The sequence below is a fragment of the Rhinatrema bivittatum genome, chromosome 12 (assembly GCF_901001135.1).
Source record: "Rhinatrema bivittatum chromosome 12, aRhiBiv1.1, whole genome shotgun sequence".
Classification (NCBI taxonomy): Eukaryota; Metazoa; Chordata; class Amphibia; order Gymnophiona; family Rhinatrematidae; genus Rhinatrema; species Rhinatrema bivittatum.
In genome coordinates this window covers 59504615-59528179 of record NC_042626.1, presented here as the reverse complement: position 1 = coordinate 59528179, position 23565 = coordinate 59504615, and the positions used below count along the sequence as shown (strand labels likewise).

Below are 23565 nucleotides of genomic sequence, written 5' to 3'. Positions count from 1 at the left end.
GGATAACGTCAAGAACTGCCAGAACAATGATGGGCCGAGGACGTGGCTCTTCATGCACTATTAAAAGACGGCACAGTACACAGCAGGTATTGCTTTCATTTCGTATCTAACATGTATTTTTCTTCTTCACTTTTAAGAAAAGCACAGAAGTAAAAAGGCTGGGAGCTCCCACTTCAGTGCAGCCCGCAGACAAAGCCGAAGAGTTTTGTATCACCTCAGCAACCAGGTCTCCGGAAAGAGGAAGCGCCAGATGAACATAAACAGTGTGAGCCCATGCATTTGCAAATGTTTCCACTGTGTTTTCTTTCTTAATAGAAGTTTTTGAGCCGGAAATTGTGGCGTTAACTTGCCCTCTTGGCAAGGATTTATCCTTCCTCGGCATGAAGTGAATCCTTTCGCTGCCATCAGTTGTGCAACTCTTTAGGCTGCTTCTCTGTCATGCCTGGCATCCCTCTGGGAGGGACCGTGTGGCAGGAGGGCTACATGTGACATCACCAGTTGGATGTTGGTGCGCATGACCTTCCAGATGCACGAGAATGACAGAGGAGCGTTTTTCCAAGACTTACAAAATAATGACTTTTCTTGGGATCTTCTGGAGCACTGTCACAAAAGTATGCAAAAAGTATGCAAAAAGTAGATATAGTGCCAGAGGATGACTCATCTCATTTACTCTAGATGTGACGATATTGGCAGCAACACCAATTATCTTATTGAAATTATGGTATTTGTTTGCTGGTCATGCTCAACAAGTGTTGTGATCACTACGGTGGCATGCAAAAATCAGGTCAATCCTTTCAAGAGCTGTGTTTGGAATGTGGGTCTGATTTACTAAGGCTTTTTTCCCCATTCTGGATAAGTTTATCCAATTAACTTTAGGACGGGTGTCTGGGCAGGCCAGAGTTAGCCAAATACATTATCTGGCTAACTCTGAATATCAGAGTTATCCATCTAACTCAACTCCTCCCTGTTACAGCCATGCTCCTTCCATCACTTAGCCAGATAAATACTTAGCTGACCATGGCCGAATAGTTAAACCATGCCACTGAGGTGGATAAGTCGGAACTTATCCAGCTAAGTGGTGCTGAATATCTGCCTCAAAAATTTTTATCCAGTGATTCAAAATGAACAGAGAGGAAACATTCTACTATTCCTATCACTAAGAATAATTTCACCCACACGAGCAGTTGCTGTCTCCAAGGGATTCCATTTATTTTGAGATAGCAAATGTAGCAAACAGTAAGAAAAACAGCCCATTAGCATCCATTCTCAATAAGATGCTTAAACAATACTTTTATTCCTCTTACCCTGCCTCTCTACTTTCAAGGGCAGGCTTTGCATTAATTTTTATACAGAAGAGCAGGTGCTAGTTGAATAGAAGCTTTGCTCCCATTTTCTAACACCCTCTCCAGTGATGTCCTACCATGAAGGTTATCTCTAATAGTATGGAGTCCTCATGGCTGCTTTAACCACAAGGGATCTTGGGCAAACATTTGAGGATGGGCCCCCTTTATTTTTCCATATTGACCACAGCATGCTCCTCCTTCTTATGGCCCATGTGAGCCAATGCAAACACTCCTCTACCTTGCAAGCATGCTTCTACTTTCTTCTAACCTGTCTGAGCCCATGAAAGTGCAGCTTCAGGCCTCTTCTTCCCTCTGGCCAGTATAGGCTGGCACGAGCATGGTGTAAGGGCTTTGTGCTTTTGGCAGGGTTAGTGCAAAGGTGTTAGGCACACTAGGTGAACCTTCAGCCTTGGTCCCTGCCTCTCCACATCCAATTTAACTTTTAGGTGCATAGATTCCCCCTGTCATGAGTTTTTTTTTCCTTTTTTTGCCCTAGCAGTTTCCTCCTGCTCCTTTGTATTTTCAGATTGATAGGAAGGAGGGAGAGGAGTGAAGAGAGAGTGGATGCCCTTCAAGGGATTATGGTAATGGAGCCCACACTGGAGGGTGTGATACTCAAACTAGTGCTCACAAATGGGGGAAATGTATTTCATGTCCGGGAAGGTGCCCACCTGAGCACCAGTGATCATCAGACAGTGTGGTCTGATATCGCAAATAAGATACAGAGAAGTCGCATGAAGACCCAAGTTTTGAATTTCAAAAATACTGACTTTGTCAAAATGGGGATGGTCCTGGAGGAAGAACTAGAAGACGGTAGAACAACAGTGGGCCAAATTAAAAGGAGATAAGAACCTAAGATCATGCCATACTGGGTCAGACCAAGGGTCCATCAAGCCCAGCATCCTGTTCCCAACAGTGGCCAATCCAAGCCGTAAAAACCTGGCAAGTACCCAAAAACTAAGTCTATTCCACGCTAATGATGCTAGTAATAGCAGTGGCTATTTTCTAAGTCATCTTAATTAATAGCAGGTAATGGACTTCTCCAAGAACTTATCCAATCCTTTTTTAAACACAGCTATACTAACTGCACTAACCACATCCTCTGGCAACAAATTCCAGAGTTTAATTGTAGTTGAGTGAAAAAGAACTTTCTCCGATTAGTTTTTAAATGTGCTACTTGCTAACTTCATGGAGTGCCCCCTAGTCTTTCTACTATCCGAAAGAGTAAATAACCGATTCACATTTACCCGTTCTAGACCTCTCATGATTTTAAACACCTCTATCATCTATCTATCTAACACAGGCACTTAGACTAGTTTTCTTATTATAGGAATCTCACTGTTGGGATGCCCTAATTCTAATGCGTCATTAGTATCCTTTGAAGATACCTCCTCCAAACCTTGTTCTAGTTTAAAAGCTGCTCTATCTCCTTTTTAAAGGTTAGCACCAGCAGTCTGGTTCCACCCTGGTTAAGGTGGAGCCCATCCCTTCAGAACAGACTCCCCCTTCCCCAAAAGGTTCCCCAGTTCCTACAAAACTGAATCCTTCTTCTTTGCACCATCGTCTCATCCTTGCATTGAGACTCCGGAGCTCTGCCTGCCTCTGGGGAACTGCCCGTGGAACAGGGAGCATTTCAGAGAATGCTGCCCTGGAGGTTCTGGATTTCAGCTTTCTACTTAAGAGCCTAAATTTGGCTTCCAGAACCTCCCTCCCACATTTTCCTATGTCGTTGGTGCCCACATGTACCACGACAGCCGGCTCCTCCCCAGCACTGTCTAAAATTCTATCTACATGACGCGTGCAGTCCGCTACCTTCGCACCAGGGATATAAAAAAAAGAAAAGAAAAAAAAAAAAGGGCAAAAAAATCCCCGGGGAGTTGCAAGCGCAGGCTCATGGTTTCATATCCCAGGCCAACTGGGCTGGAAGTCCAAATAAGCAGGAGGAAGCTGCTGGGCCCCGGTTTCCTAAGAAAAGAAAAACCTATCATGCTGCCCAATTTGATAGGATTCAAGGGAACGTCAGGGACGGGAGGCTGTAAGTCTGTCCAAGCTCTCAAGCAGTTAATCTTGCTGCCCAGTGCAGTAGAATTTGAAATTAAGAAATGCCTCTACACTCCTTAGCCCTTCATAAGGTGACTTTTTTTCATCTGAGAAGACAAAGCCAGTTGTTTCTTATTCTCCCATTTCCCTTTCTCTTGTTTCAGAATGTGTTTGAAAGTAAGTCGTCCGTGCCAGAGTACAAGGTGGCCTCCGTTCAGAAGTCCTGTTTCATCCTGCTGCACTACAGCGTCTCCAAGGCCCTGTGGGACTGGCTGATCCTGCTGGCCACCTTCTACGTGGCCGTCACCGTTCCCTACAATGTCTGCTTCACGAACAAGGACGAGAGCGTCTCGGCTGCGCGGAGCACCATTGTCAGCGACATCGTGGTGGAGATGCTGTTCATCCTGGGTAAGGAGCGGCCCTTCCGTGGCCCAAACCGTGAACCGGAAACAGCAGCCAAGGCGGGGATGGGGAGGGGAGGAGGCTGGCGCGAGTACAAGGAGGTCAATGAAAATCTGCTGTTGCTTTTGTTAACCATTTAACTCTCGCACCGCAACGTTTGTTTTTTACCGAATGTGAAATTCTGATTGCTCCCAGGCCTGACTCGCGGCTTTCTGGGCCAGCAGAGGCTGGGGAGGCTGCAGAAGCAATGATCCATCTCCTGGGAGGGGGGAGCATCAGCAGCAACGTTTAGAGCAGGCGCTCTCAAGCCAGTCCTCAGGGGACAACTAACCAGTCGGGCTAGGTGTGTCCTGAGGACTTGCTTGAGAGCGCCTGCTTTTAGAGGTCCATACCCCCAAAAAAAAAGAAAAGAAAACCCGCCGAGCTCATAAGATATTGAGCTAATTTAAGCAGGTTCTTTAGGTAAGCCTAACCAGGTAGGTGTCCAGCTGAATAATCGCCTAAATCTAGCCGGGCAAAATGCGACCAGCAAGATTTTTACTTTTGGCTAGGGCCCCCAGCTAAACTTAGCCAATTAATGCTGAAAATTAGGAACTAACTGGCTAAGTTCTCTTCAAAAGAAAAAATAAAAAGGCTCTTCTTTCCTTCCACACTCTCAAACTATTTTTTAAAAGCCTTAAGTCGCTCCTGATCCCTTTTTCTTAAGCAAGAAAAGAGAGAAACTGACCTGCACTAGTGCCCAGACCCCATCCTGATTTCTTTTTTTTTTTTTTTTTTTTAATTGACCAAGGCTACACCCATCTCTCCCCTACTCCCAATCCCCCTTTCACTGAGGCAGGAGGAGGACACAGGCACAGCTCCTCCTGCCTGGACTGAAATACTAATACCCTGGACCCCGGCTAGCGCACAGGTTAAACCCACGGCTGGACACGACCCCTGGATTTATAACCAGGGGATCGGCGCGTCCCAAACGCACGCCCAGGCCAGCGCGTAGCTAATAGCACTCATCGCATGCAAATGCCGTGTTAATGAGGATGTGAGCTGTTCTCCCCTTATGTAAAAAAAATAAATAAATGTTCGCCCGAGGCGCACGTTTTAAACTCTCAAAAATCGACACCAGCTCCGGAGCTGGCATTAAGTCTTGAGGAGCCCCAAAAGTTGAACTGAAAAGCAGAAAATAATATCACTTTTCTTTGGTTCCTCCGACTTGATATCGTGGCAGTGTTGAGTCTGAGCCAACTACAGGGAGCAACAACGTGAGAAAAATAAATAAATAACATTTTAAAAATGCCTTGACCGTGGTCAGTTAGGAAAAGGGACGCCTGTGAAATAGAGCGTCTGTTTTCCTAACCTGCGCACGTCCGCTTCTCCTGGGCTCCCGAGGAGGTGCTAGGGACGCACCATTTCCCCCTGGTGCCTGCTTTTTGTCGCAGCGGCTCGTTAGCCTGCTGCATCGCGGGGCCCGGGCGAGGTGGATGGGTGTGCGTTAGGAAATCATGAGCACCCATTTTTCCCGCCTGGATATTGCATCGGCCTGTAAGTGCTGACAGCTAGTTCTTAGTACTCATTTATTCCCTACACTCTCAGTGCAAGGAGCCGGGCCCTGTTCTTCAGTTCTGAACGGGGATTCATCCCTTCAGTGGAGATCAGAAGGGGGAGGATGTGGGCACCACAGTAGGCCAGTTTGGGAGAAAAAAAAAACAAAGAAGGGAGCAGAAGAAGCAGAGGGGACGTGGACACTGCTGCAGGTCACTTTTATTTTTTTGTTTTAAGAAGGGGGGGGAGTGGGACCCTGTTTTGTTTTGGGGGGTTTTTTAAATCAGAGGATCCTGCACCCCAGGCTCGCTCTTTAGTAGTTGGGATTAGATGTAGATGCTCTCTGGATGGCATAAAGATTAGTTTTGGCCTATAGGGTAGTTGGCTGGCCAAATTTAGGCCTGCAATTGCGGAGCTTCGATTTGGCCAGCCAAGCAGCTAGCACTGAAAATCAGCACGAGCCACCTAGCTTTATCTTCCTGCCTCTTAGCTCTGCCCCAAATTAGTTCAGCTAAATTTAGCCACCTTGTGATACTAAGGGGGTTATATTTTGCCAGTAAGTTGTGTCAGTTTTGTTAAAGGCTTAGATCTAAGCCCCTTTGGATGTTGACCTCTGTGTGGCTGGTTGAAGGGTGAGCTTGTGGTAGGCTTTGCAGGAAGCTATGGTTCATGCAGATCCAGCATGCCTTGGATCTGTATGGATCTGCAAGCCTTGAATCTGCAAGCTCGGCAGAGCTCCTAATGGGCCCTGTCATCAGAGGGGTGGGGGGAGGTCCAAGCTGGCCAATTGTGTCATCCAAGGGGGCCCTGCCCACCCCTGGACTGCCCAAGGCCACAGGAGTATTCCTCCTGCTGATCAAAACGAAGAAGAAAAACCCTAAACAACTTCAAAAGTAAAGCAGACGTGGTCTGGAATTTTAAGCTCATCTCCATTTTGGAATCAGGATATTTTAGTGCTGCAAAATTGGCTACAAAAGCTCAGTGGGGGGGTTTTTATGCCTTGCCCCTGGAGGTGGGGACTATAAGGCAGTCAGAAGACGTTTGGGCTTCTTTCAACCTATAGCACTTCCATAACTATGTCTGTTGGTATAACTGAAACTGTTTTAACAACTCCTTGCCTGCAATCTCCTTGGTGTCCCTTGTAACCGGCACAAAACCTCAGGAACAAATGCTTTTGTTTAGTGCTCAGAAGTGATGTAAGTGTCTGCTCTTTTGACAGATATCATTCTGAACTTTCGCACAACCTACGTTAGCCAGTCTGGCCAAGTGGTGTATGACCCTCGCTCCATCTGCCTTCACTATCTAGCCACTTGGTTCTTTGTGGATCTGATTGCTGCCTTGCCCTTTGACCTCCTGTATGCCTTCAATGTGACTGTGGTAAGTGTGAATTCCAGAGTCCTGGCTCTTTGAGATCCTTCCCATCACTGCATTGTCAGGTGATTCTACTCCCAGCCTTCCCTTTCTTTGCAAAGCATTCCGATCCTCCTCATTTTGCAGAGCGTCCCTGGTACAAAAACGAGAAGGACTCTTTCTGAGAACAAATGAAAGAGCAGCACACAGTGTCTCTGGGAATTCTCTCTTGGGAGACTTGTTTGTTTTTAAGCAGAATCTCAAAATCTGGTGCATACTTTTATAAAAATTCGTATACGTTAATAATGCCATGCATATGCACTAATTTTCCACACCTAACTCTTTTGAAGGTTTACTCATTATTTTTTTATTTGTTTAAAATATTTATTACCTGCATCCTCCAAAGTTCGGAGCAGGGTGCAATATATAAAATACATGTTCAACTGGTACAAACATCAAAAAACTTAAAACATGACCAAAAATTCAAGAATAATCTAGAAATATGTCATCTGGACTGTTTTAGCCTGCTGGATTAAATGTCTCTTTAAAGTAAAAGGTTTTTAAAGCTTTTTTGAATGCCTTGGTTCTCTTTATGTTGCAATTGGACATGGGCAAGGAATTCCATAGGGCAAGGCCCTCTCACAGGTTTCTACTAAATCATAACCCAGTGGGAGGTCCCATCTCCGTTAGAGACGAAGAGTACAGATGGGGGTACAAGTTCATAGAATGGAATTTATCCAGGGTGAAGAAGTAGTAATCAGCAAATTCTGAATAACTGCCAACATACTGAATGAAATTTGAATGTATTAAAACGTATTGTCTGCGCTTATCACAGATAGCCATTTCAAGGCAGATTCCATAAAAATATACATAGAAATTGCGATACATGAACATACATCACCGACAACATTTACTAATAGCTGCTTAACAGAGACCTTAATGAATACAGCTCTTCCATAAACATGAACAAATCCAAGGCCTGGCAATTCTTATGCACTATACATAAATTAATTCACGACGAAAAAGCAGAATGGCTGAACACAGCCCTGCGTGTAAATGACCCACATAGAAACCTGAGATCTGCTAACAAAGCCCTGCTAACCATCCCTTCTGTTAAAACAGCAAGACTGACCCAAGTCAGACAACAGGCGCTATCCTTAGCCGGACCCATATTAGGGAATACCATGCCTCTGGAGATTGGACTACAGAGAGATTATAAACTTTTTAAATAGAGTTTAAAAACCTGGCTTTTTAAACAAGCATTTGTTAGAGAAAACGGAGTTTAGGAGAGTAATGAATACAGGCAGCAGAACACCAGCACACAGCACTTAACTTAATATGTGCAATTTTGTTATTTTATTGCACCATTAACATTAGTAAAATATACAGCTATGCATAAACATGTAAAAAAAAAAGGACAATATTTATAACTTTCATCAACTAGTCTTTATTATGAAACTATGTTACCGGACTTTAATAGCACTTTTATAGATAGTATTAATATATACAATCCCCATAATTGTATATGTGCCTTTCTGTAAACATTTTGATGGTATATAACTTAACGACGGTATAGAAAAGATTTTAAATAAATAAATATAGAAATCTCCAAATCAAAGGCCAGAATACACAGATGTGTTTTTAACACTTTTTAAAACGTATTCTGGCGCGAGACCAGGCTGCTGGTCCGACTTCCTGCACCGGAACATCTTGCCCAGCTGATGTGACTGAGAGGGAGGAGCCGCGAGAAGAAAACCGACGCGGCGGCGCTTGAGGAGAGTGCGAGACCAGGCTGCTGGTCCGACTTCCTGCACCGGAACATCTTGCCCAGCTGACGTGACTGAGAGGGAGGAGCCGCGAGAAGAAAACCGATGCGGCGGCGCTTGAGGAGAGCGCGAGACCAGGCTGCTGGTCCGACTTCCTGCACCGGAACATCTTGCCCAGCTGACGTGACTGAGAGGGAGGAGCCGCGAGAAGAAAACCGACGCGGCAGCGCTTGAGGAGAGCGCGAGACCAGGCTGCTGGTCCGACTTCCTGCACCGGAATATCTTGCCCAGCTGACGTGACTGAGAGGGAGGAGCCGCGAGAAGAAAACAGACGCGGAGGCGCTTGAGGAGAGCGCGAGACCAGGCTGCTGGTCCGACTTCCTGCACCGGAACATCTTGCCCAGCTGACGTGACTGAGAGGGAGGAGCCGCGAGAAGAAAACCGATGCGGCGGCGCTTGAGGAGAGCGCGAGACCAGGCTGCTGGTCCGACTTCCTGCACCGGAACATCTTGCCCAGCTGACGTGACTGAGAGGGAGGAGCCGCGAGAAGAAAACCGACGTGGCGGCGCTTGAGGAGAGCGAGAGACCACGCTGCTGGTCCGACTTCCTGCACCGGAACATCTAGCCCAGCTGACGTGACTGAGAGGGAGGAGCCGCGAGAAGAAAACCGACGCGGCGGCGCTTGAGGAGAGCGCGAGACCAGGCTGCTGGTCCGACTTCCTGCACCGGAACATCTTGCCCAGCTGACGTGACTGAGAGGGAGGAGCCGCGAGAAGAAAACCGACGCAGCGGCGCTTGAGGAGAGCGCGAGACCAGGCTGCTGGTCCGACTTCCTGCACCGGAACATCTTGCCCAGCTGACGTGACTGAGAGGGAGGAGCCGCGAGAAGAAAACCGACGCGGCGGCGCTTGAGGAGAGCGCGAGACCAGGCTGCTGGTCCGACTTCCTGCACCGGAACATCTTGCCCAGCTGATGTGACTGAGAGGGAAGAGCCGCGAGAAGAAAACCAACGAGGCAGCGGCGCACCACCGCCGCCGGCGCACCACCAAAGCCGTGCGCACCTAAGGGGTGCGCACGGCTTTGTCCGGCTTCGTCCGGACTTAGTTCGGCTTAGGAGGAGGAACTTCTGTGCTGGTCTCATCGCAACCTTAAGGGAAAGGATAGAGTAAATCCAAGATGGCCGAAAGCACAACTCAGAGTGAGTAACTTCCTGCTTTTTGTTATTTGACTTTATCCTCTTTAGATGCCAGCAAAGCGAAAAGGGAAGGTACGTGTGTACCCAAGCGTACCGCTACCTTCACCAATAATGCAGCAGGAAATCACACGCTTTTTGAGTTTTCCAGCAGAAAGCCCACGAGTTGAGGAGCCCATTGTAACAGTTGGTGAGAGAGGACCACTGTTACCGGAGGAGACATCGTTGAGTCCAGATCTCAGACAAGCACCTACTTTTAGAGATGGAGCCTTTTCCCACCCGGTACCACAATTTGAAAGTACTACATCGAGGTCATTAGCAGAGGGAAAATCATTGGCCGGAACTCCAGAGCAAGGAGAAATTGCACTGGAAGAAGTGACAAACAACAACAACGCTGGAACATCAGGTACACGGGTAGAGATAGGGGCGGTGGGGGGGATACCACTCGCAGCAAACCTGCAATTACTGCGAGAAAAACCCCCCGAGTTTACTCCCCTAGTAATACCAACTCGTCCTGAAGTAGTAATGCTTGATACTATATGGGATTTAATGGCTGGACTAATGAAAGCTGTTAATACTTTAAATACTAAAATGGACCATTCAATCCGCCAGAGTGATTCAGTAACTACGGAAATACAATCTCAAGTAAATGTTTTACAGCATAAGGTTTCAGTCCTGGAGGGAAAAGATAAGGAAAATATGAAATTTAAAGCTGCAACAGATAGAAGGCTGGAGACTTTGGAAAATTGTAATAGACACTTAAATATCAGGATATTAAATTTTCCCAAGGTATTGGGAGAAATACCATTTACAACTTTAAAGGCTTTTCTTCAAAAATCATTGGGTTTCTCACAAGAAAATATGCCCTCTATCAATAAATGCTATTTTCTGTTTAAATCTGGACCACCAAAGACTAAACCGAATTTACAAGAAAATTTGACTGAAATCTTAGAAAGCTCATCCATTGAAATAATGGATAGAACTACATTACTAGTATCGTTTATAACTCTGATGGATATACAAGTAATTATGAAAAAGTATTTCCAGTATCATTTATGGATCCAACAATAAAGATTTTTCCAGATCTGGCCCCTATAACGCAAGCAAAGCGTAGGAGTTTTTTAACTCTACGTCAAGCTGCGCTTGATTTAGGTTTTTCCTTCTTGTTAAAATTTCCCTGCAAGTGTGTTTTAAAAAAGGGCCCAGAAATATATATATTTTTTTCAGTTGAACAATTGAAAGTTTTTCTTGAAGCAAAAAATAGTCCATGATTTAAAATGCCTCTATAGTTTAAAAGACAAGTATATGCTGGAAATTTGTGGCTAGGCATTTCTTTGATATTTAAAAGTTATGTAAGTTTTTCTCTCAAACATTAACATAGGATTTTTTCTTTATCCATACACTGCTCCCAGGATGACCTAATCTTCCACCTCACCAATGATATCAATAACCTAGACCTTTCTAATGCCGAATCAGCCCTGTCCTCATGGAACACAATAACCAATGATATCGCCAATAAAATCTGCCCACTAATGACCAAAGAATTAAACCCCCGCCCTTAACACTAAAAAACCTTGGTACACTCCTGTACTAAAAAAACTAAAACAGGAACTAAGATCTAAAGAAAAGAAATGGCGCAAGGACCCTTCTGGTGCCCTACAGGCATCATACAAAACTTCCCTCCACACCTACAGAACAACTATTCTCATAACAAAAAGAGCCTTCTATGCCCTCAAAATCCATCATTTCCAATGTGATGCCAAGGCCCTCTTTTCATTTGTTTCTGACCTCATTAAGACTCCCTCGCCTCCCATCTCTGAAAATGAAGCCAAAAGCAAATGTGATGAACTTGCAGCCTTCTTCCAGAACAAAATCTCCAAGCTCCTGATACAGTTCAATTCTTCCTCCCCTCTCCCCAACACCAACCCTAATCTAACTGGATCCTCCTTTAACTCGTTCGAGTCTACATCCTCACTTGAAATTGAAACCCTCCTAAAGAAAATGAAGCCTTCATCACACCCATCCGACCCGATCCCCACTAAATTACTCCTGACCATACCAAATCTAATTGCTAAACCCCTAGCCGAAATTATTAACTGCTCCCTCTCCCTCGGACATGTCCCAAAAGCTCTGAAACAAGCTACCCTCAAACCCCTATTTAAGAAACCCAACCTGGACCCCGGAGACGTCACCAACTTTCGCCCGATATCAAACCTTCCATTTATAGCTAAACTCCTGGAAAGGGTAGTCAACAACCAACTGACCAACTTTTTAGAAAAACAAAATGTCCTCTACCCCTCCCAATTTGGATTCCGGAAATTCTTTAACACAGAAAAACTCCTAATATCCCTCTCTGACACCATCATCAAGGGACTAGATAAAGGCCAATCATTCATCCTCGCATTATTGGACATATCATCAGCTTTTGACACTATCAATCACAACATACTCCTAAATCACCTCACAGAAATAGGCATATCAGGAATCGCCCACCGCTGGTTTCAGTCCTTCCTTAACGAGAGACACTATAAGGTTAGAATTGGTAATGAAGAATCCACCCCCGTAAATCTAACCTGAGGAGTCCCTCAAAGTTCATCTCTCTCCCCTACATTCTTCAATATTTACCTCCTCCCCCTCTGCCAACTCCTATCTAATCTAGACCTTACCCACTATATATATGCGGACGATGTCCAAATTCTCATCCCCATAACCAAATCTATTACCAAGTCACTTAGGACCTGGGACCACTGCCTCAACTCGATTAACATGCTCCTTACCAACCTCAATCTTGCCCTCAACCCAGCAAAAATGGAACTACTCATCATCTCCCCTGACCAAAATCATCCCTCCACCCCCATCTCGATCACTTTGACCACATCGACCGCCCAACAAGTAAAGGACCTAGGTGTCACTCTGGACTATAAGTTGAACCTAAAAAAATTCATTAACACTACTATAAAAGATGGCTTCTTTAAACTTCAAGTTCTAAAGAAATTAAAACCCCTCCTCCACTTCAACGACTTTCGTGCTGTCCTCCAAACCACACTGTTCTCAAAAATCCACTACTGCAACTCCCTCCTTCTAGGCCTCCCTAAGAATACCATTAAACCTCTCCAAATGCTTCAAAACACAGCAGCCAGAATCCTCACTAATACCCGCAAAAAGGAGCACATTACCCCTATCCTCAAGGACCTACACTGGCTCTCTATCCACTTCAGAATAATCCACAAGAGCCTCACTATCATCCACAAGTCCCTGCACAATCAGCACACTCACTGGCTAAATGACTCTTTACAATATAGTACACCTAACAGACCCACCAGATCTGCTTACAAAGGATCCATCCACACACCATCCCCCAAGCTATTCCACCAAGGAACGGGCCTTTTCCTTAGCAGGCCCTAAGTTATGGAACTCCATGCCTCCAGATCTATGCCTAGAACACTGTACTCAAACATTTTTAAAAAACCCCTAAAAACCTGGCTATTTAAACCAGCCTTCACTTAGCCTTTTCTTAGCCACATCCCTCAGGATGAAGCCACATCCTCCTTACCCTTCATTATGATAACCCCCCACTCCACCTTTTCACCTCCCCTCCCCCCCTTAGTTTCCCTCTCTCCCCCCTGCCATCCTCAAGTACTCTGTCCTGCTTACCTTGTATATAAACCCCCTCTCCCCCAGCCCTCCTAAGTCTCCTTCCCTCTGAATTGTAGATAATCCTGTTTTCACACCCTCTGTTACATAAGCCTGGTGTATAATCCCCTTTGCTATATAACCTCTGTATATAATTAACCGAACTATGTCCTAGCGAGTCATCTCCTACTGCTATACCACTTTATCTCAATCTTTTCTGATTCATTCCACTTCCAAGTTAGCTCCCCCTGTTTATTGTAACTTTGCCTCTGCTTCCGTGTTAAGTTACTCGAGTTCCATGTAAACTGATTTGACATTTTATGTGAATGTCGGTTTAAAAATGTTGTAAATAAATAAATAAATGATCAACATGCTCATCTTTTTCCTTTTCTCACCCTCGCAGACTTCCCTGGTGCACCTTCTGAAGACAGTAAGGCTCCTGAGGCTGCTGAGGCTCCTGCAGAAGCTGGACCGTTACTCCCAGTACAGTGCCATGGTGCTCACACTGCTCATGTCCATGTTTGCCCTCCTCGCTCACTGGATGGCCTGCATCTGGTATGTGATTGGCCGGAAGGAAATGGAGAGCAATGATCCAGTCACTTGGGACATTGGTGAGTGAGTAGGGAGGAGCTGTCGGATGCCCTGTACCCTGTAAGTCACGACTTTCTGCTGCTTGCACTGAAATCTTCAGAACGCTGCTTCAGCTGCCAGAAATGTGCAATTGTACCAGTTTCCGGTGTCTGAAAATATGGTGCTTATCAAAGCTGGCAGTTGGGCTTTCTGGATGCAGTGTGCCCTTTTCAGAAGTTCTCATTCTTATTCCTAAGTTAAAGTTTGTGGTGTTTTGGGAACCATTGTAAAAAAAAAAAAAAGCTGGATTCAAGCACTGCTCACAACATATCAAAAGGGAAAGGCTGCTTCTGGTCAGAAAGCAGAAATATGATTACGGTTATCCACTCCTAACTGCCATTTTTCAGGATTGGTATAATATAATATTCTTTTTATTTTGCATACTTATTAGGGACTATTTATACAGTGTTTTCAATAACCAAGGAATATGCAAATCTTTCTGATCTGTTTACCTTTTAAGGACGGGTTCAAAAGTGATTCTCAAAAACAGGGTCTTCTAAGAACCGTTGAGACCAATATGCAAAGCCAGTTAGTCAGATAACTCTCGCAAGTTATCCGGTTAAATGGCAAGATTTTGAATATTGGGTCTCTCACCCAGCTAGATAAAAAAGAGGAATTCAAAGGGCGCTCTGGGGTGGGCCTAGCTTAACTGGATTTCATTTGTATCTCGGGATAGGCATTTGTCATGGTTCGGGAGAACCAATATACGAAAGGGATTTTTCTGATAATTCAGAAAAATTTGTATTTTGTGTTACTGCGCACTAACGGGAGTTTATGTGCACAACCCCGAAAACAGAGAAACACAAAAATTAAAAACTGAACCACGGGAAAAACAAAATTTCCCACGGGGGGCCCCAAAAGCAAAGCCCGAACTGATAAAACAGAACAGTGCTCATGCCTAGGCTAAGGGGCTCATTCACTAAGCCCAGAAGGAAAAATACAGCAGGACCTGCAAATGGCCCCCCAAAAATGTGTGATGGCAACCCCAGAACTGTGAGGCTGCCATTGCACAAAGGGGCCACGTGCCCCCCCCGCCAAAAAGTGACAAACCCCCCCCCCCATCCCATCCCCCCCACCCTGGTTGCCCTTAGAGGCAGCCATAGTGTCAAGACAAAATATATATATATATAAAGTCCGGGGCTGGTCTCATCCCAAACCTTTTCCCTCCAAGTAAAAAACATGGCCACCAAGGTCAGACCCCCCCCCCCTCCCCCCCCAGGCCCCGAGTGATGGGGGCAGCTGGTGTTGTTTTGAAAAATGGCCGCAGCCAGGCCCAGAGCCTAGGAGATGCCCTGAGCCCCCACTTCACTACCAAGGACAAAACTGTAAGTTATGGGGACATCTAGAGGGAAGGCAGCTTTGGGCTCGGGGGCCAAATGTTTTGCTTGAAGAGGAGGGATTGGGGGCAGGGCCAGCTCCAGACCTTTTATTTTTTAATGTATTTTTTACCTGGTCTGGTTGGTTATCCCCAGTTTATGCACAGTAAGACTTTCTTTACTTGTTTTACTTTTCATTGAAGTTTGGAGTTAAAGAAGCAGCCTCCTCTGTGAGCAAAGGCTAAGTTAAGCTACGAGTTTAAGATGCGCCTAGGAGATGTGGAAAACGAGGGATTAAACCGTGGGGTTAGTAAAGAAGCAGCACCTCAGTGGCTTCCACAGCAGATTCACTCCTGTGGCTAGGACACTGCAGTCAGGCCTCTCCTCATGGCTGTGCTTCAGGCATACAGTCAAATCCAGGAGCAGAGCGCAGGCTCCAGACACGCTGTTCCACTGTCCGCTGTGACTTCTCAGACTGTATCCAGGAGATTCACAACAGGACTCAGTGCCATCTGAAGGCTATCAGTTTCCGTCCCTGCTGAAAGGTTTTTTTTGTTGTTGGGTTTTTTTTTACCTATGCTACGGACTCCTAAGCTTTGTATCATGGCAGAATCTAGGCCCACAGATAGCACTACATTGTTTCTAGAAATCACAGAGGATGAAATCCCACCTCAGCAAATTCAGGAAAGTAGAAGGCCTAAGCAGACTGTGACTCTCACACAGAAGGCCAGAGAAAAGTATGAAATTGTCACAGACCAGTATAATGAGAAACTGGACAAAGCCTGGAGAAAGGCTCAGTGGTATAGGTAATATTACAAACACAGCAAGTAAACAAGCTGTCAGCCAGCTCAGGTCCTCTTACAGAAGCTACTAGTTCCTGTCACGAGAATATCTCACTTTCCTAACACTGATCAATTCAGATGAGAACTTGCAGTAGCAAGATCTTCAGCAAATCACTGATCAGGGACATGACAACTTGGTCACAGAGGTTATGGCAGAAGTAGAATTTCAAATGGAATGTTCAAAGAAATTGCGTCACAGTGCTCCTCGTCCTCTAGAAACCCAACAAAATCCTCAAAATCAGGGCACTCAAACCTTTCTTCAACTAGAGCACACACTGAAGTGGCAGCCTTAAAACTAGAACAAGCTAGAGCGGAGAAGGAACTGCCACGGCTGCTGCTCGCAAGAAAGCTGTGTTAGAAGCTAACCTAGAAGTATTAAAACAAGAAAAGGAAGCAGCTGCAGCTAAGGCTCAGTCTGGTGTCCTTGAAACGGCTATGAGACAGGATGGAGGGGAGAAGTGGATTAGTGGAATTGCCTCAGATGAACCAGCCTAGCATACCAGAGACTATGTACTAAGACACTCCGCTGGGCATTCTACCTTGCCCTCCCAATATGATGAGGAGGTATCAGACGTTATGACTAAATGTTGCTCCTGGCAGAGACCAGCTCAACACACACCCTACCATGGATGCACTACCACTGCCTCCAGATCCAGGTATATCTGCTGAGAGAGACTTACTTCTTCTGTCCACACTCAACTCTCCCACATGAAATGGGGTCATGATATGGCTGCGACCTTGCCTCCCCCAAGGGTGGCCAGAATGCAGCAGACTAACCTCACCCTACCTCAGTATGCAAAACCAACATGCCAAATGATGAACAGTCTGTTCCCATTCAACAATCTGCAGAGCATCCATTAATTTTAAAGCCATCCATTATTTTGGTGAATGCCCATTGATTCGTAAGAAACTGCCTATAATATTTGACTTGGATCTGTGCTCTGTTACTCACTTGCAGTGCTCCTCGAGCTTTGAGATTCACTCACTAGATGTACCCTTCACACAGCTAGCTTACCTTACTGACACTGCATTTTCGGTGGCAGGACCCATTTTCTACAGTTCTCTCCCGGAACACTTGTGTATGATGATGACTTGCACACAGACATTTTTAAAAAGCAGCTTAAAATGTTTTTATTCAAACAAGTATTTGAATGTGGCAGATAGCAGTGCCAATCAGTTGTTCATCTATTGATGCTGGCTATTTACCTCAGATAATTACATCAGGCTGTCTCTGTGGTTTTACCTTATTCTTGGCATATAGAGTTTCTTATTGTAATCCCCACCGTGGTGTGCAAGTCCAGCACTGCTGAGGCCATAAAAACTAATATGTAACTCTTCGGGTAGACTAGCTGTACTTACTTTCCTTCCTTCCCAGGGTGAAGGTTCAATAAACTTGGGGATGAAAGGAGTCCTCTCGGTTCCCAGTGCAAGGTGGATAATTCTTTCTCCCTGACTTCCTTTGACGTTGCAATAATTAAGTTAACGGTGTATGCTGGGATGCCAAATTAAGCCTGGAGTCACTGTGTTAGTGTCCAAAAATAATTCTTAATGGCACAACTCTTGATCCACAGCAGTACAGTACAATTTCTGGTTACAATTTCTTCCTCAATCTGTACAGGAAATGTCTAGCGCCAGACCGGGAGGAATCCTACCCTCCAGGTTATGGAAAAATAGGGACCTCAAGAGGGCAGGGCGTCTTTTGAATGGGCAGAAATATCCCTTCCAACTGGCAAAGATATAAAGTCACGGTGTCTGCACAGAGAGAGAAAACTTTCTCTCTCCCCAGGGTCGGAAGAATCACCAGATGGGTGTCCTTTTGAATGGTAGACTTTGCCTTTATTCACTGTTACATGATCCAAACCTCCTTTATTTATTTATTTATTTATTTAACACTTTTTTATACCGACCTTCATAGTGATAACCATATCGGATCGGTTTACATAGAACAAGGATAACTGAAGCAATAAATAAAGTGAATAACAATAGAGGAGAATAAGGTAAAGTTACATTTAACAAGGAGTAGAAACTTGGAAGCTAAATATAGCTGGAAGAAAAAAGGCAGGAAGTATTGTAACATAATAATAATAAAGGATGTGGGTTAAAGCTTAAGGTGCTTTAACCTAAAAGTGCCAGAGTCCATCTTTCGAGCGGATAGCAATCCATTCGTCTGGGAGGGGATAAATTCGTCTCGGTGGGAATAAAGGTGACTAGAGATTGTCTGGAGGGTCAGCAAAGGCTTGATGAAATAGCCACGTTTTGAGTTTTTTTCTGAACGTTGAGAGGCAGGGTTCTAATCTTAGGCCTGTGGGAATGTTATTCCTGATAGAAGGTCCTGCTATTGAAAAAGCTCCTTTGTTCTTATGCAGTCCTGTGTGCTTTTATTTGAATTCCTGATGGGAGGAATCCCCTGGAGCAGGACTTTCTGGGCTCCAGTCAGGCAGGAAGGGCAGTCAGAACTTCCCCCTGGATGGTGAACTTAATCTTCTTAAAAACTGGATAGAATATTTCCTTAAAGCCAGATCACTGACACCCTGACCTCACCGAGGATAAAAGGGGGGCAGGTCTTCCCTAATCTGCACAGCCCCAGACCCAGGGTCCCCTGGCCCCTGATCCCAGGTGGTGTACAAGCTCCAGTAAGGCTCTTAATACTTAAAAGGTTAAAGTCCAAAAAATGCACTCAGAAGGAATCTCCCACAAGACAGGGGAACCCTCCCGACCCTGGCCAGGACCACCAATCAGGGTTTGCTTGGCTAAACTGGCTGGGCCAGAAAAATAACAAAAACTAAACTCCTCTCTCCATCTGTACTCTGTACTAACCAAAAAAGACTTCCTCCCAAGCTGTAGCAGGGGTGTGGTCATGTTCCGTTGGAAGTGGGACGTCCATTCCAGACTCTACAGAATGGATCCTCCCATTATCCATCCTACTCTAGCTAGTGGACTGACACTAAACACCCAGGAAGATGCCTAGGTTACATTATGGTAGTAGCACAATCTAGTCATTTGTCTCCCATTCTGTGTTGATGATATGATTTTATGCTTGTTAATCTGGACCCTGCCTTGATCCGTGTAAAAGTGCAGGTAACAAATTAAAAAAAAATATATAACAAATGGTTCAGTCCGCTCACTGCTCTGGCAATCAAGATATGTTTCCCTTTACACTTGTAACTCCTGGGCTGAGCTTCTCATAAGGAGTCCATGCACACAGAAATAACACTGGGGTTTAAGGTCAGAGACCCGATGGAAATTGTAAATACGAGGCAGCAGTTTCTTGAGCGTACATTTTTCAGATCAAGGCGTTTACTTGACATTAGCATGTTTCACACAGACCAGCAATTGGGGATTGGAAAGACTTCTCATTAGATCAAATTAAAACTTCTTCTGCAGAGAGAGAAATATCATTAGTCGGCTTCAAAGCTCTAAGCCAGATTTTAGGTTCAAGCAAAACTTCCGCAGGCCTTTGCAATTATTTTCACAAAAGCTAATCTATTTGTGCAAATTTTCATTTTATCAAAAAACAAAGAAGCAGAACACCTCTCTAATAAATCAAAAAGTCACAGAAGAGAGGGAAAAGGATCAAAGTCCAATCATTAAAGTCAAAGCGAAATAATGGCAAATGACAATATCATAAATAGTTTTATATTTATGACAATATATTTATGACAATATCATAAATATAATTTAAAGTACTCCCTTTAAAGGGAGTACTTTAAATTATATTTCATTACCTTCTTAGGAAACCCTAATGAATTATGACAATATCATACCGTCTTAGGAAACCCTAATGAATTGGCTAAGTATTCCTTTTTCCAACATTTTTGATGTGGGAATTTTAATGAAAATTTTTTTTGGATAGTTTAGATGTGGGAAGTAATATGGTTTTCTCATAGACACGTTTAAATCTTTTTTTGGGTGATTAAATTAATTCAGTATTAATAAAAGAATTTTTGAAATCATAAAATTAGAACCAATGGTGAGCAATATGACAATAAATGATTGAATGCTATACTTTGCTTTGTAAGCTGATTTAAGCTTGCGGCCCATTGCAAGGCGAGAGGCTGCAGATTGAAATTCCAAAGCAACTATTTATGATATTGTCATTTGCCATTATTTCGCTTTGACTTTAATGATTGGACTTTGATCCTTTTCCTTCTCTTCTGTGAATTTTCATTTTATGTCAGATTTATGCCTGGGGCAAAAGTTTGTGCTGTTTTAAATTGTGGAGACTGAATGATTTATGGCATTTTTACAGATTTTTTTAAGGCAATCTGATTTATTGTATATATTGATGGAATTTGTATGATATTTTTTGGTTCAAAATTCACAGGCTTGCAATTTATTTGTTGCTTTTGCTCCTGCCCTTATGGACTTCCAGTATGATCAGAATTGGCCCCTTTCACAAGCAGCCTTAGTTGTAATTACTTAGTGATTTCCCTCCAGTTTTAACCCTTCGCCCATCCTGTCATGCATGGCTAGATATCATAGAATATGGCTGCTTGAGTATGGCCACCAGATGTTGCTATTGTGGAATGGCTGGGACTTCTTCACCTCTGTGGCCTGAGCAACAGACGACAGGCTGAGAAATTAAATCCAGATCTCCTGTACTGCCACTGAGCCATCAAACCAGCACCATGTATTGCAATTTTATGAACATCTTTGCAATTTATTTGCTTGGTCCTTAAATTTTACAACTTTTATTTTTACAGTATCACCTTCCTCTTGCCAATTTTACCTTTTAAGAGCATTCAGCTGTTGGCTTGTATGCTGATCTAAGAGCTTTCACGTATTATTCTTTTCTAGGTTGGCTTCATGAATTGGGCAAAAGACTGGAAGCTCCTTACATTAACAACTCCCTGGGGGGACCTTCCATCCGTAGCTCCTACATCGCTTCTCTCTATTTCACCCTTAGCAGTCTTACCAGTGTGGGTTTTGGCAATGTCTGTGCCAACACTGATGCTGAGAAAATCTTTTCCATCTGCACAATGCTGATTGGGGGTAAGTGTTTGGGATTTGCCTTTCCTTCAGTGATATTTTGTAGCTGGAGCCCCTCTTCTTGTGGTTGCTATGAAGGCAGGGGTTACACTCAGTAGCAGGTTGAGTCCTTGAAATGCTCTGCTAATCCTGGCCTGGATTGTTTGAATTCCGGGGATGATAGACCTCCAGGGTCCAAGGCACAGTGAAATTAAGTATATTTCTCTTTGGGTGCACTGAAGATGGTCAGTAACCAGGACACTTGAGTAGAGTATTCCAAAAACAAAGGTTTACTGTTCCACTTGTTCACTGGTAATCAAATGGCTTGTAACATCCATAATTGCTCTAATAAATCAAACATTGATCTGTTTGGAGTCCCTTAGTCTCTTCCCAAGGGGTCTCCTTTCTTCCTGTGAGTGGAGCATTAGGTTGCCCAGCGTGAAATGGAATGGGTCTCCTATCCCTCATGGATCCCCCCTGTGATGCATGGATTGTCTCCATAATGTTCCAACCCCTCCTGTCCTGTTCCGCCTTGGCAGAAACTCCTGTGGGGAAGCTTCTGGTTTCTCCTCCCTCCTGCAAACGATATTCTGCTACTCTCTCAACATCCTCCCAGAAGTGACGGGGATCCTTCAGACTGAATAATGTAAATTTAAACCAAAAACAAATGGAAAACAAATCTGTCTTCTTCTTCACTTCTCTTTCATGGGCAGAAAGCGTGGACAGAGAACCTGCTCCCAAATAAAATCACTAAACATCAAAGTACTCAAAATACTGAGATCCACTTCCTGACCGCTGGGTGAGGCTCAGAAGATGTGGCTTTCTCACTTCCTCCACTATTTAGCATGGAGTTGTAGCCAGTGTTAACGGGAGCCAATACAGTAAAAACCAAGGGAGAGCTGGCGCTCCAAGGCGAGCGCCCGCTCTCCCGACGCGCGCCCAGGCCACTTTCCTGGGCACGCGATCGAGAATTTAAATGAGGGTCCACGGTAAAAGGAGGCGCTAGGGACACTAGCACATCCCTAGCGCCTCCATTTTGTCAGAAGCGGCAGCTGGCAGCGGGTTTGACAGCCTACGCTCCATTTTACCGGCTCCGGTTCTCGAACCCGCTGACAGCCACAGGTTCAGAAAACGGACGCCGGCAAAATTGAGCGTCCGTCTTCCAACCTGCGGGCCGCGGGAAGATTTAAAATTTTTTTTTTTTTAATTTAAAATTTTTTTTTAATTTTGGGGCCTCCAACTTAATATCGCTATGATATTAAGTTGGAGGGCGTACAGAAAAGCAGTTTTTTCTGCTTTCTTTACACTTTCCCAGTGCCTGGAGAAATTAACGCCTACCTTTGGGTAGGTGCTAATTTCTGAAAGTAAAATGTGCGGCTTGGCTGCACATTTTACTTTCTGTATCGCGCGAGAATAACTAATAGGGTCATCAACATGCATTTGCATGTTGCGGGTGCTATTAGTTTCGGGGGGGGGGGGGTTGGCCACTCGTTTTCAACGCGCTATTATCCCTTACTGTATAAGGGGTAAAAAACTGAAAGGTGCAGCTGCAAAGGTTAAAAGTGTTCAACAGGCTTGGACATTGTTTAAAAATACAATCCTAGAGGCGCAGTCCATATGTATTCCGCGCATTAAGAAAGGTGGAAGGAAGGCAAAACGATTACCGTCATGGTTAAAAGGTGAGGTGAAAGAGGCTATTTTAGCCAAAAAAACATCCTTCAAAAATTGGAAGAAGGATCCATCTGAAGAAAATAGGATAAACATAAGCATTGTCAAGGTAAGTGTAAAACATTGATAAGACAGGCGAAGAGAGAATTTGAAATGAAGTTGGCCATAGAGGCAAAAACTCATAATAAAAACTTTTTAAAATATATCCAAAGCAAGAAACCTGTGAGGGAGTCGGTTGGACCATTAGATGACAGAGGGGTTAAAGGGGCTCTTAGGGAAGATAAGGCCATTGCAGAAAGACTAAATGAATTCTTTGCCTCCGTGTTTACTAATGAGGATGTTGGGGAGATACCAGTTCCGGAGATGGTTTTCAGGGGTGATGACTCAGATGAACTGAACGAAATCACTGTGAACCTGGAAGATGTAGTAGGCCAGATTGACAAACTAAAGAGTAGCAAATCACCTGGACCGGATGGTATGCATCCTAGGGTTCTGAAGGAACTCAAAAATGAAATTTCTGATCTATTAGTTAAAATTTGTAACCTATCATTAAAATCATCCATTGTACCTGAAGACTGGAGGGTGGCCAATGTAACCCCAATATATAAAAAAGGCTCCAGGGGCGATCCGGGTAATTATAGACCAGTGAGCCTGACTTCAGTGCCGGGAAAAATAGTGGAAACTATTCTCAAGATCAAAATTGTAGAGCATATAGAAAGACATGATTTAATGGGACACAGTCAACATGGATTTACCCAAGGGAAGTCTTGCCTAACAAATCTGCTTCATTTTTTTGAAGGGGTTAATAAACATGTGGATAAAGGTGAACCGGTAGATGTAGTGTATTTGGATTTTCAGAAGGCGTTTGACAAAGTCCCT

The 23565-nt window shown here is 44.4% G+C and overlaps 1 protein-coding gene across 1 annotated transcript in view; it reads left to right on the top strand.

Moving 5' to 3' along the window:
• KCNH4 (potassium voltage-gated channel subfamily H member 4) overlaps positions 1 to 23565 on the top strand; it is a 305039-nt gene that overhangs the window by 192235 nt on the left and 89239 nt on the right. The window contains exons 4-8 of the mRNA XM_029572244.1: positions 138 to 265; positions 3548 to 3791; positions 6541 to 6698; positions 13666 to 13873; positions 20848 to 21042. Coding sequence (XP_029428104.1) covers positions 138 to 265; positions 3548 to 3791; positions 6541 to 6698; positions 13666 to 13873; positions 20848 to 21042 — 933 coding nt within the window. The remainder of the gene's footprint in view (positions 1 to 137; positions 266 to 3547; positions 3792 to 6540; positions 6699 to 13665; positions 13874 to 20847; positions 21043 to 23565) is intronic.